Raw genomic sequence first — 13,595 nt, forward strand, 5'->3', positions numbered from 1 at the left:
GCTCTGCACACAGTAAGCACTCAATAAATGATTGAATGAATTGAGCACTTACTATATGCAGAGCACTGTACTAAGCACTATCTAAGCATAGATATCTAGATATGAGAGCGCAGAACTATTACAATGCTATATAGTTTTTTAAAGATTTATTGTATCTCCATATTCTCTCTCTCCCTCTCTCCAAATTGACAGACCCTTCCATACCACGTATATAGGAGTAGTAAGGCAGCAGAGTGTGTTCCAATAGAGATTCTCAGACTCCAACGGGTCTGGGTATCAGGCCCCACACTAGCATGTGAGACACCGAAATTAACGCTTGCCTACCATAGAAGACTTTGGGGGTTAGAAGATGTGAGCTTGATTAGTGTTTCGAGAGAGAGCTGGCAGGGGCAGGGGGTGTGGGGTGAGCAGTGTTAGGCTGCAGCGCATAAAATCTTGGGGAAATTCCACAGCAGGAAACACTCTTGTTCGGCTGGAAACCGGGGTGCGAGTACCCCATCCATTAGGGCAAGACGAAAGGAGATGATGATGTCCCCTTAAGTAGCAACATGGCGTAGTGGACAGAGCACGGGCCTGGGAGTCAGAAGGTCATGGGTTCTAATCCCGGCTCTGCCACTTGTCTGCTGTGTGACCTTGGGCAAGTCACTTCACTTAATCTGTACCTCAGTTACACCATCTATAAAATGGGGATTGAGACTGTGAGCCCCACATGGGACAGGGACTGTGTCCAACCCAAATTGCTTGTATCCATCCCAGCGCTTAGTGCAGTGCCTGGCACACAGTAAGCGCTTAACAAATACCACAATTATTATTATCCTGTCTCAGGTCATAGGTATGGACCTACCTTGGAGGAGAAGTAGCTTCGGAAGGTCACTGGAGGAGCCGCAGACCAAAGGGTAAATGTTTTAACCAGGAAAAAAAATTTGGAGAGGGAGGGCCATCTTGGGATGGGGCCAGTCAGGGGAAGTCCCATGTCTCCTCCCTGAAGCTTTTTACAGCAGCTCCGATTCCAAGAGGGGTCTACCATACTGGTGATTTGGTGAGAACCACGCCCACCTGTGAGAATTACTTAATAGACTAAGCGGGTATTTCATGCCACAGAGACTGCAGTGAGCTTTCCCTGGGATTGAAACGAACACTACCTGGAGAAGCCAAAACGTAGGCAAGGGCTCAAGCAGGAGGAAAATGAGACTCATTCATTCTTTCATTCAGACAGTTATATTACTTTGTGCAGAGCATTGTACTAAGTGCCCTGATTCAGACACTGAATTTTGCCTCAACATAAACGCAGGACAATTAGGCAGAAGGATGTTTAACTCATCGTGGAACTGGAAACCCAAGGGTTCACCTAGTTATTCAGAGTTGGTAAATCAAAACAAAATTAAACATTCAGCTAATGCGAACTCGGAAAAGACAGGCCCCAACTGCTTCACTGCTGCAGGAGATTCTTTTCAAGTGCCCGAGTTTTATTTTTGAAACAGCACTTGAGTTTTTCTATGAATGTTTCCTCAGGAGAAAAAAAGATACTTTCATTTGGAATTCATCACTTAGAATTCCCAAGACTGAGGCACCAAATTCAAACCCAAGATCGTCGCTAATTTACAGCAGCTCTTGAACATTTTTACATTTATGAAGCTTACGCGCTTTCCAGGTCTCATTCATTCAATCATATTTATTGATAGCTTACCGTGTGCAGAGCACTGTACTAAGCACTTGGGAAGTACAAGTCAGCAACATATAGAGACGGTCCCTACCCAACAATGGCTATGGCTGAAAATGTCACAGTAAAAGCTCCAGAGTCTAGACATGTCGAGACCACTCGAGACTCAGGAAACTCAGGGATAAATAGAGGTGTTGCCTTTTACTATTCCCTCTGAAAACAAATCCAAACGGTAAAATGTAGCAGTTTGGGGTTTGTGAACTAAATCTTTAAGAACACCTGAGATCAAGATACGGCTCTTTAGCACTCTAAAATCTACTCCTTCATAGCCAATAAAAACATAAAGCCAAGTTTTTCTTATTGTGCGACCCATGTGTGGTGGGTATATAGTGCAGATCTGGCAAGGGATAAGAACAGGCCTGGGCTGACTGTTTCGGTTGCTGTCTCACTTGGGTTCTGCCCTTTGTCTTCCCTTCAAACCTAAAAAACCTGTCTAGGGTTTCAGCTGAGAATACACTTGGGTCAGATAATGAATGCCATATCCACAGTACAGAAAACAAAAGCGAACTGTTCAGCCCTACTCTTTGAGCAGCCACAATGATGTATTGTGCATCTATGGCGGGGCTGCCTCTTCAGAGAGGGGAAGGATAGTTATCGTCTAGGCCACAATGCCCAAGGAAACCCAAGGATTTTTAGAGACAGAAATCTGAGCCATCACGTCAGGGGCCAGGTGTAAGGCCTACTTTTGGGTCATCCGAATTTGCTCACACAGGCTCTAATTTGAAATATAATGGACGGAAATGTGTCTTGACACCTACCGGCAAGATGATGATGATGGAGTCTCCCGTAGAGGATGACGGATGACCCTCGGTTCTGAGACTTCAGGAGGAGAGCCTACATGAAGGAACTGATTTATTGTGATAGTGGCTTCTGCAGGGCCACTCTGCGGTAAATTGTAAAAAGCTTTTTTTTTTTTTTACATGCAGGAAATATCTGATGATGGGGGAGGGGAGTGTATCCCATCGAAACAGACAAGCTTTGGTCCGGTCACAAAGACTTTGGGACCGAGAAACTTGATGAAGAGATTGATTTTGGTGCTGGTGGTTTGCAGAATACCACTCGCACTCTCTTGCTTCCCTCTAGTTATGTTTTTGCTGGGACGTACAGTGCCACGAGCAAATAAGCGGGCGAGGCTGCAGCACATTGCAAAGTGCATGCATGTATTTACGTGCAGGATCCATTTGATGACGATGGGGTCTCTTGTATGCTATAGATAAACCTCGGCCGTGAGACTTTCAGGACTGAGAATCTGTGTGAAGAAATTGATTACAGGGCTAGTGGTTTGGGCGGTGCCCTCTCGCCCGCTCTCATCCCGGGCCAGGCACATTCCCAACCAGGGCACGGAGCTCAAGTAGGCAGATCGGAGTGCAGCAAACTGCGAAGTTCAGGCCAAGGCCTTTTTTGTCTGTTTTTCTTTTTTTTCGGTTGTTTGTTTTTAATGGGCAGGACAAATTTGGTGATGGAGTCTCCTGTCAAGAATGATGGATGAGCTTCAGTCCAGTCTCAAAGACTTCAGGACCGAGAGCCAGTGCCAAAAGAGCGGGCGGGTGAGGTTGTGGCACCTTGCAAGAGTGCATGCCAGAATGGTGCATTAAAAAACCTATTAACGGCCACGGTGACCACTCCATAGTGTCAGTGCTGTGCCAAAGCCCCCTAACCGAGCAGGTGGTTGCCTTGGTAGCTGCCAAGGTGTTCGCCACCCATGTCGGCTATGTGTCCCGGATTCCCACCAGGCCTGTCCGACTCGTGTAATGTTGGACACCCCTGATGGTACCCCTGATGGCACAGCCCCAGATCTGTAGAAGCCACAGCTAGCTCTTTCTGCAACTGGCAAGATTCAGCCACAAGTGAATTAACAGGTCCCCTGGCTAAAAGTGACCATCTCTGATGAGGATGGCCCTCCTGGGTGTCCCCTTCCCCCCAAAACCACTACATTCCCCCCACCCCCGTGCCTCCCCCAATCTTCCCAAGTTCCCTCTAAAGAGCCAAGTAGGCAGTGAGAACCAATATTTCAGAGCTCCACAAAGGGAGAGCCAGGTGGCAGTGGGGGTAGACCGTTAGAGGTGTGGAAAAACGGAAACAGGAACGTCATTTTGCTACTGAAGAGTTCCGGTGCTGTGACACATGGACACCTGGGCCTGCAAAGGCCACAGAGGGACCGAGAGAAGCGTCTGGAGACGGGAACCAGGGTTGGCCTTCGCCGAGGTATGGGAGGCCCGAGTAGCAGGACGGTCTCGGGGAGAAGCCGGGCTGCCAGTGAGGACACAGGCCACCCACAGAGAGGAGGAAATGGTTGCCACATCTGAGACACCGGTCCCAGGCCGACCCAGCTCGAATTCCACGTGCTGGCGGGCACCGAGGGGGAAAGGCCGCGACCTAGCTGGGGGTGAGCCCGAGGAAACGGGGCCCAGGCTCCCCAAACCACAGGCTTCCGGGCGCTCATCTGAACCCGGCCCGGAGCATCAACTTCTGGGGCCTGCCGGGGAATCATCCCGAGACAGCTCCCAAGGTTGCTCCCTTGGACAATCCACGCCACTGTCACTTCCTGCCCCCTCCCGGCAGGGTTCAAAGGGAGCCCTTCAAAGGGGCCAGGGATGGGCAGGTGTGTCTGATAGGTGAGGCTTCTTCCCCCGGCTGGCCGGCTAAAGATCGAGCAGAGAGGCCGCTGTTCTGAAACTCTGGGGCCGCCGAACCACAGGGCTGAAGAAGGAATGGAGAAGAGGGAACAGGGTCATTGTGCATTCACAGGCTTGGGATCAACTCCACTAGCTAAAACAGTTCACGTGGACTAGCCCGGGGACTTCAATCCACCTACTGAGAGAAGACGGGGAGTTGGGAGACTGCCTGGTCACTACTGGTGCTGGATCACGGTTGCCCCGTCAACGGGGGACTTCCGGCTCTGACTGTTCTCAACTTGGGCCCTCTCCAGATCCAGGAACGTACCGTACCCTCCGATCCAGGGCACGTAACGAGGGGGTCGCTCCGAGCCGTGCCCCCATTTGACAGCGTCGGTGATGCGGCTGGCCAGCGGGACTACATTTCAGGAATGAATCAGGCTCCGTCTTTTCCAAAACCAAAGCGCTATAGAAATGAGGCACGTATTCATCGCGTTGAGTGCAAATATTATTTGGTTTACTCATTAAAACAGAAAATAACAAAGAGCAGAAAGTTTAGCAATTAAATAAAGCTGAGAAACTCATCATCCTCCTAATAAAGCTTTTCTACATTTTGAAATTCATTCAGTTTGGACTTGCGCATACTGTGGAAATTGGCTTACAATTCCTCTCTGTTACTGCAAAACAGACAGGAACCTAAATCAAAATCTCTCGCTGTGTTCTCCTCTAGTTCTCCACTTTTAGTCGATGCCCAAAACTACGCCAATTGTCATTTCCCCCCCACTTCGATGGCGGTTTTCTTCTTCCTCTTAAATACTCAATTGACAGGTATTTATTAACATGCAGATTACGTCAACACATTTTCAAGCAACACCATTTGGCCTGACCTAAAAGAAGACTGCCCGAAACAGGAGGCCCAGGGCTAAAATGTCACGTCTTATCTAGGAACCACAGGAATCCCCGAGATATTAAGAAGTCCGTTAGTCCTAACGGAGATCATCTCTGACCTCGCCCTGCACCCTTTAAGTAAAGGGTTGACTCTCTACTGGGAGAGACGACCCGTGCAGGTCAGTGGCAGGGTTTCAAGCTCAGCTCGTTTGGCTTCAAAGTTTGGATCTTAACAATCCAGACCAAAAACTTTGCACAAAAGCACTGGGGATAGGGCTGAGGAAGAGGCTTGCTTTAAAAGCAGCAGCAACAGAAAGAAGTGTTTTAAATGTATATACACACAGCAGGTAGGAAGATAAATGAATCCAAATGTATAACTTTATAACACGCTAAAGATACAGACTGTACCATCACCAGACTGACACCCAAAACGCCTTGTATGGGGCTATAAATATATGGTTCTTTAAATGGAGAAATACACATTTGGATTGTCTAACTGCACATCGTTTATCAACTCACGAGAGCTTTGTCCTACATGAGCTGTGCTGAAGCTGTTAATCTGATCGGCAGTCTGCTTTTGTCTCCTTTGTCCAAACTGAGCCCGCAAAGCAATACTGTTGTCCGTGGAGGTGTTGGAGAAATGACGGATGGGTGGGTGGGCGGGTGGGTGGATGCATGGATGGACGGATGGCTCACAATCAAGAAATTGAGTTGGTAAAGTCTTTCTGAAACCCGAACTAGTCAAACACACTCTTTGGCGTGGTCCCTTGTTCCTTCATAAATCAGCAGTGCTCTCTTCACATACGGCCTATATATTGCCCTCATCCAACATTTTGTTGATGCCGTCACACAGTTTCTGCAAGTGGGGCTTAAAAGTTCCAAAAGGATTGTACAGGGTGGCCAGAAACTCGCAATGGGAAAAGTGATCGAACACATGGTTAATGCGTCCGTGGGATTTTGCAGTCAGATGGCGCTGGATGATTTGATGGAGAAGCTCTCTGCATTCATTCAATAGTTTGGACAACACATTCCGGTCAAAGGTGTAATCCACCTGATAGAAACTGACCACAGTCATGGCTAGCTGGTGCACTTTCTTCTTAAACTTCTCCATCAGCGTGAGCTCATCTGAGTTGAACTGGTTATTCCGGTACAGGATCGCCAGCTTGATGACAGTCTTGATGAGGTTCTTGATGATCTTCTCCGCCTCCTTCTTGTTCTGCGTGTATTCCCTGGTCACTTTGTAGAGCTCGTCTAAAACTTCACTGCTGGTGTCATCGATCAAGGTCGTGGCTATGGATTTGGACACCATTTTACCGAGAATCTTCTTCTGGGCCTGAACGGCCAGATTTTTGGAATTAAAGACATCTGTGGCCACTGAAAGGGAAGAGGGAAAAATGAAGCAAATTAGCATCAGGGATCCAGCACACTTCAATCTGGATATTCAGCGGGCCCCGGTGCTCATTTCCCCCGATGCTTCTGCTCTACCGGAACTAAAGTGACATTCTTCACAGATCCAGGCTTACGCTAAGACTAGCCTAGTTCAACGGGGAAGAAAATCAGGACTGAATCCTGAAACACGGGAGAAAGTCAAGAAATCGAGGCAGTGCACTATTCATCTGGAAATAGGCTTAGTGATAAGCAGCCCTCCAAAGATGCCAGCAAGAAGGTTTGGCAGCTGTAACTTCCTGAAATTATCCATCAGAGAAATTTACAGAGAAAGAGATTCCACGGGAATGTCCACATTTTGGCTGGGCCTGGGCCACCTCGTAAACCTAAACCGCTCTCTCTCTGTGCTAAGTGATCGCCTTGGGACCTCTGAAGTTACTTCAGCATCCCAAATTCTGGATTCATTAAATAAAAAGCATAGAAAGAGAAGAAACAGAAGGAAAAGAAAAACAAATCAAAACCCTTTTTGAGGAAGACTAAAGAGGAAAATTGTAGGGGAAAGGGCAAGTCTTTTACAGCCCCCCTCAGGTTTAGGAAGAGATGGTAGTCCTGGAAATGTCCAGTGAAAACCTGAGATGACCAGTAACTTTTACAAGTCAAAGCAGAACTGGATTTCAGGGCACCAGGAATTTCTCAAAATACTGCAACTGTTCTTGACTGAGAATGTTTTTGAGGGATGATCTCTATGACACTTTTTTCCACCTGAGAATATTTTATCAAAGATTCTCCCCCTCACTCATATCCAGTCTCAATCTAGGGGTGAATGTGATTTTTTTCTTTTAGTGATTTTGAGCTAGTCCACTTAGCTGCATTAATATGACTATCCCAGGGACCCTTCAGCCCAAAAGAGATTCTTAGACAGCCACAGCTGGAAAAGACCTCAAGGTATCTGATCCAGTATCTTGCCTCAGACATGTTTACTATCTACACAAGTCAGGACAGAAGAGGTCTCTCTTGCTCTTCCTTTCTAACTAATACAAGAAGGTTCTAAGTTTACTTCCTCCTTCCTCTTTAAATTCTTCTTCTTCTTAGTGTTATTATTATTATCGTTGTTGTTGCATTTCTTCAGCGCTTACTAGGGGCCAAGCACAGTTCTACGTGTTGGGGGTAGATCTCCTTTACGGGCTCTTCCTCCCCTTCCCATCCACTTACTGTATGGGTTACTCAAGGATCAGTTCTTGGTCCCCTTCTGTTCTTCTTCTATACTTATTCCCTTGGTGAACTCATTCACTCCCACGGCTTCAATTATCATCTCTACGTGGATGACACCCAAATCTATATCTCCTCCCCTATTCTCCCTCCAGGCTCGTATCTCCTCCTGCCTTCAGGACATTTCCATCTGGATGTCCTTCCACCACCTAAAGGTCAACATGTCCAAGACTGAGCTCCTTATCTTCCCTCCCAAACCCTGCCCTCTCCCTGACTTTCCGGTTAGTGTGGACAGCACTTCCATCCTTCCCGTCTCACAAGCCTGCAGCCTTGGTGTCATCCTCGACTCCGCTCTCTCATTCACCCAACACATCCAATCCATTACCAAAACCTGCCGGTCTCACCTTCACAACATCGCCAAGATCTGCCCTTTCCTCTCCATCCAAACTGCTACCTTGTTGGTTCAATTTCTCATCCTATCCTGACTGGATTACTGCATCGGCCTACTTTCTGATCTCCCATCCTCCTGTCTCTAGAATTAGAAACCATGACCTTGACTCCCAGGCCCGTGCTCTATCCACTATGCCATGCGCCTTCTCTGGCACCTCTAATCAATTACTCAATCAGTGGCTAGAGCCCAGGCCTAGGAGTCAGAAGGACCTGGGTTCTAATCCCACCTCTGCTGCTTGTCTGCTGTGTGACCTTGGGTGGGTCACTTCACTTCTCTGGGCCTCAGTTACCTCATCTGTAAAATGGGGATTAACCATGTGGAATCTGATAACTCTGTATCGACCCTAGTGCTTAGAACAGTGGCTGTCACACAGTAAACCCTTAACTACCACCATAAAATACTGTATTTATTAAGTGCTTGCAGAAGAAGGCAATGGTATACCATTTCTGTATCTGCCTGTCCCGCCATCGACTCCCGGCCCACGTCATCCCCTGGGCCTGGAATGCCTTCCCTCTGCCCATCTGCCAAGCTAGCTCTCTTCCTCCCTTCAAGGCCCTACTGAGAGCTCACCTCCTCCAGGAGGCCTTCCCAGACTGAGCCCCTTCCTTCCTCTCCCCCTCGTCCCCCCTCCATCCCCCCATCTTACCTCCTTCCCTTCCCCACAGCACCTGTATATATGTATATATGTTTGTACATATTTATTACTCTATTTATTTATTTATTTTACTTGTACATATCTATTCTATTTATTTTATTTTGTTAGTATGTTTGGTTTTGTTCTCTGTTACCCCTTTTAGACTGTGAGCCCACTGTTGGGTAGGGACTGTCTCTATGTGTTGCCAATTTGTACTTCCCAAGCGCTTAGTACAGTGCTCTGCACATAGTAAGCGCTCAATAAATACGATTGATTGATTGATTGATTGATTGATTGTTGGGTAGGGACTGTCTCTACGTTGCCAACCTGTACTTCCCAAGCGCTTAGTACAGTGCTCTGCACACAGTAAGTGCTCAATAAATATGATTGATTGACTGATTGATTGATTTACCAAGAAAACTCTATGGATGCACATACCAGAATGACTCTGTGACAGAAGACGGGATGTTCTGAAGAGGGTGTGACCGTGGAGTCGCTATGGGTTGGAAATGGCTCAACAGCAGTGGAGCGCTTATCAGAGTAATGAGAGCTGTTCTAAGCAATTGGAGAAATACAATTTGAGTTGGTAGCCACAATCCCTGCCCTCAGGGTGCTTACAAGCTAGCAGAGGAGACAGACACAAAAATAAATTACAGGAAGGGAAGCAACAGTGCTGTCTGTGAGGGCTGAGTAGCAAAGCAGGAAGCAGTGTGGCCTAATGGAAAGAGCATGGGTTTGGGAGCCAGAGGAACTGGGTTCTAATCCTACCTCCACCACTTACCTGCTGTTAGACCTTAGGCAAGTCACTTACTTCTCCATGCCTCAGTTTTCTCAACTATGAAACGGTGATTCAATATCTGTTCTCTCGCCTACTTGACTGTGAACCCCAAGTGGAACAGGGACCATGCCTGGCCTGATTTAACTTGTATTTACCCCAGCACTTAGAACAGTGCTTGGTGCCTAGTGAGCGCTTATGAGAAGCAGCGGGGCCTAGTGGAAAGAACGTGGGCCTTGGAGTCAGAGGACCTGGGTTCTAACGCTGGCTCTGCCACTTCTCTGCTGTGGGAACTTGGGCAAGTCAACTAACCTCTCTGCCTCAGTTCCCTCATCTGCAAAATGGGGATTCTGTACCTATTCTCCCTCCTACTTAGACTTTGAGCCCCATGGGGGGGACCTGATTATCTTGTTTCTACCCCAGTGCTTAATAATAATAATAATAATAATAGTATTTGTTAAATGCGTACTATGTGCAAAGCACTGTTCTAAGCGCTGGGGGGATACAAGGTGATCAGGCCGTCCCACGTCAGGCTCACAGTTTTAATCTCTACTTTAATAATAATAATGGCATTTGTTAAGCACTTACTATGTGCAAAGCACTGTTCTAAGCGCTGGGGAGGATACAAGGTGATCAGGTTGTCCCACGTGGGGCTTGCACTCAATCCCCATTTTACAGATGAGGTAGCTGAGGCACAGAGAAGTGAAGTGACTTGCCCAAAGTCACACAGCTGACAACTGGCAGAGCCGGGATTTGAACCCATGACCTACCAAGCCCTTGCTCTTTCCATTGAGCCATGCTGCTTCTGATGGGGTGGGGGTGGGGGTGGAGGAGGAGGTTTGGAGGAGAAAAGGAGAAGGTTTGGAGGGGAAAAGGAGGAGGAGAGGAAAAAAGAGGAATGGGATTGGAGGGATAAAGGAGGAGAAAAAGAGGAGGAGAGGAAAAAAGAGGAGTGGGATTGGAGGGGGGAAAAGGAGCAGCAGGGCTGGGGCGGAGGGGGAGGGAAGAGAGGAGCAGATTGGGAGAAGAGTAGGAGGGGGGAAAAAGGAAAAGCAGAGAAGGAGAAGGGAAGAGGAGGAGCGGAGTTCGGGGAGAGGAGAAGGAGGAGGGAAAGAGGAGGAGAGGGTTTGGGGAAAGAGGAAGGAAGGGAAGGATGAGGAGTGTTTAGTACAGTGTTTGGCACAATATAAGCACTTAACAAGAACAAACAAAGAAACTGCTTAACAAATATCGTAAAAAATGTTTATGGGGTATGGCCTTAAAGGCACTGCTGATGCAGAAGGGAGGGAAAGGAGGATGGGGAGATGAGAAGTAAGTCATAGATGACACAGAAGTGGGGCAGGATGGGGTGGGGAGATGAGAGGTTAGTCAGGGAAGGCTTCCTGAGGAGGCTTGATTTTAGTAAGGATTTGAAGATGGGGAGAGTTGTGATCTGTCAGATCTGAAGAAGGAGGGAGTTCCAAAATGGAGGACTTGAGTAAGGGTCGACGGCGAGACCTGATAGTGTTGGAACGAAAATGTATTCTATGTGCTAATATTGAACTCTCCCAAGTGCTTAGTATAATGCTCTGCACACAGTCAGCACTCAATAAATACCATTGATTGACTGATTTAATAGAAAGAAGCACACAAGAAAGTTCTCTGGTGACACAGGCCTACTTCTGTCAGTTCAAACATCGGACAAGTCAACTACCAAATCCTGTCAGTTCTTCCTACCCAACCTTACCACTCTTGTCCTAGCACAGCTAAACTACCGCATCAGCCTCCTCACTGGTCACCAACTCCACACCTCTCCTCTCCTCAAAACCCTCCACTGGCTCCTTGGGTCTTTTTATTTTTTATTTTTTTAAGGGTATTTGTTAAGCACCTGCTGTGCGCCAGGCACTGTACCAAGTGCTGGGGTAGATGCAAGCTCATCAAGTTGGAAACAGACCATGTTCCACATGGGGCTCATAGTTTTAATCCCCATTTTACATTGAGGTAGCTGAGGCACAGAAGCTAACCGACTTGCCCAAGGTCACACAACAGACAAGTGGGGGAGCTGGAATTAGAACCCAGGTCCTTCTGACTCCCAAGCGCATGCTCTATCCTCTAGGCCATGCTGCTTCTCTAGAAAATCTCTCCAAATCAAACAAAAACTCCTCATGATTGGCTTCACCAACTTGCCCCATCTGAACTATTTACCCTCTTCACCTGCTATTCCCCAAACTCCCTCTCGTAGTTTCACCCAAGCCAACCTTCTAACTGTATCTCACTCTTAACTCTCCCTCCTCCATGTTCTTCCTCCAGCTTGGAACTCCTTCCCTCTCCAAACCCGACAGACCACAACTCTTCCCACATTCACACCCTTCCAAAAGCCTCAATTCCTCCAGCAAGCCTTCCCTAATCAACATACCAGGGCCTTAGCCATAAACTCATAAACTACTTCTAGAGAAGCAATGTGACCTAGTGGAAAGAGCCTGGACCTGGGAGTCAGAGGACCTGGGTTCTAATCCTGGCTCTACCGCTTGTCTGCTGTGTGACCTTTGGCAAGTCACTTCACTTCTCTGTGCCACTTCAAAATGGGGATTTGATAACTGTTCTCCCTCCTACTCAGACTATGAGCCCCACGTGGGACCTGATTACCTTGTATGTACCGCAGCGCTTAGTACAGTGCTCGGCAAATAATAAGCGCTCAACAAACCACAATATTATTACGTACACTTGGAGCACTTATATACATGTTTATTCAACTGCACATTATTTATATTGACTATTCGAGTTGTAAATCTTTTTGTTTGTCTCACCCATTAGGTGCAAACTCCTGTGGGCGGGGAACATGTTGTTTCTTTAATCTGTACTTCAAGCGACAAGAACACCAAATGGACACTCGATAAACACTAATTTGATGTGTGCAGATTCCCACCTTGAAGCCAAAAGCAAAATTAAAAGATGAGTAAGACAAAATAATGAAGCTGTTCTCTCCCCTTAACAGCAAGACTCTGGGTTCTCATTCTCGTTCTGGAGAAGGTTTCCAATTTGAGCGATTGACCCATTACATAGTTTTGAGTATTTTAGTCCCATCTTCATTTATGAGCCAGTCTGTTATTTTATCATCTTTTTCTATGATTTGTGAAAGCTACCAAGATAAATTGCTTCTCTCCATTTGAGTTTTTACTATAAGTTAAAATGGGATAGAGTCACACAATTGGACTCCATCCCATTTGGTCCAGGTATTGACTTCAACAGCAGGAGGTCTAATTAAATGGAAGAGAAAATAATACTGACAAAAGACTCAATGCATAATGAAGTCCTGGGTTTCATAATTTAATTTCTTCCAGAAAGTTTAAAAGTAGTTTTCTGTTTTCAATCATTAAAAAAAAGCCAAAAAGCAAAAAACAAATCAGATTGTGGCAGGGGCTGTGAACATCACATCCTAGATTTACAATAATGTCCGTTAAGTGGAAATTGATTAGCTTGTCAAATTAATGCAATACTAAGGGAAAAAGAAAAAAAAAAAAAACAAATAGGCCTACAAGCTACTTCCCAGAGCAGTCTCTCTGGAAAGCACATTTTCTGAGTTTTTCTTACCAAACCTATGTGCTCTGCTTTGCCCTCACATCAAAGAAACCAAAACTCTATAGGGCTGGCTTCACTTCCTTAAAGAGAAAGCTTAAAGAAAACATTGCTGAGCAAGCAATGTCAAACTAAACCTGTTACTGGTAACTGACAATTCAAAGAACTAAGATTGAGAAGTAGCTTTTTGAAACTTTTCTCATTTCACACTTTTCTCTGCGCAGTTTCAAATTCTAGCCTAGAAAAACACTAGTAGCTTCAGGGCTCTGACGACATAGTATATGGTAATAACTTTTATTTATACAGTCCCTGTGTTTCCAAAGCTCTTTTGCATCAATTCTCTCATTTTATCCTCACAACAT

At 46.5% G+C, this 13,595-nt stretch overlaps 1 protein-coding gene across 2 annotated transcripts in view; it reads right to left on the minus strand.

Annotated features, from left to right (window-relative positions):
- Window positions 1-4,861: 4,861 nt before the first annotated feature.
- TNFAIP8 (TNF alpha induced protein 8) overlaps window positions 4,862-13,595 on the minus strand; it is a 155,574-nt gene continuing 146,840 nt past the window's right edge. For both annotated transcript variants that reach the window (XM_038769781.1, XM_038769780.1), the window contains exon 2: window positions 4,862-6,597. In XM_038769781.1, coding sequence (XP_038625709.1) covers window positions 6,032-6,597 — 566 coding nt within the window. In that variant the 3' untranslated portion in view covers window positions 4,862-6,031. The remainder of the gene's footprint in view (window positions 6,598-13,595) is intronic.

Source organism: Tachyglossus aculeatus, chromosome X4 (assembly GCF_015852505.1).
Source record: "Tachyglossus aculeatus isolate mTacAcu1 chromosome X4, mTacAcu1.pri, whole genome shotgun sequence".
NCBI classification, from domain to species: Eukaryota; Metazoa; Chordata; class Mammalia; order Monotremata; family Tachyglossidae; genus Tachyglossus; species Tachyglossus aculeatus.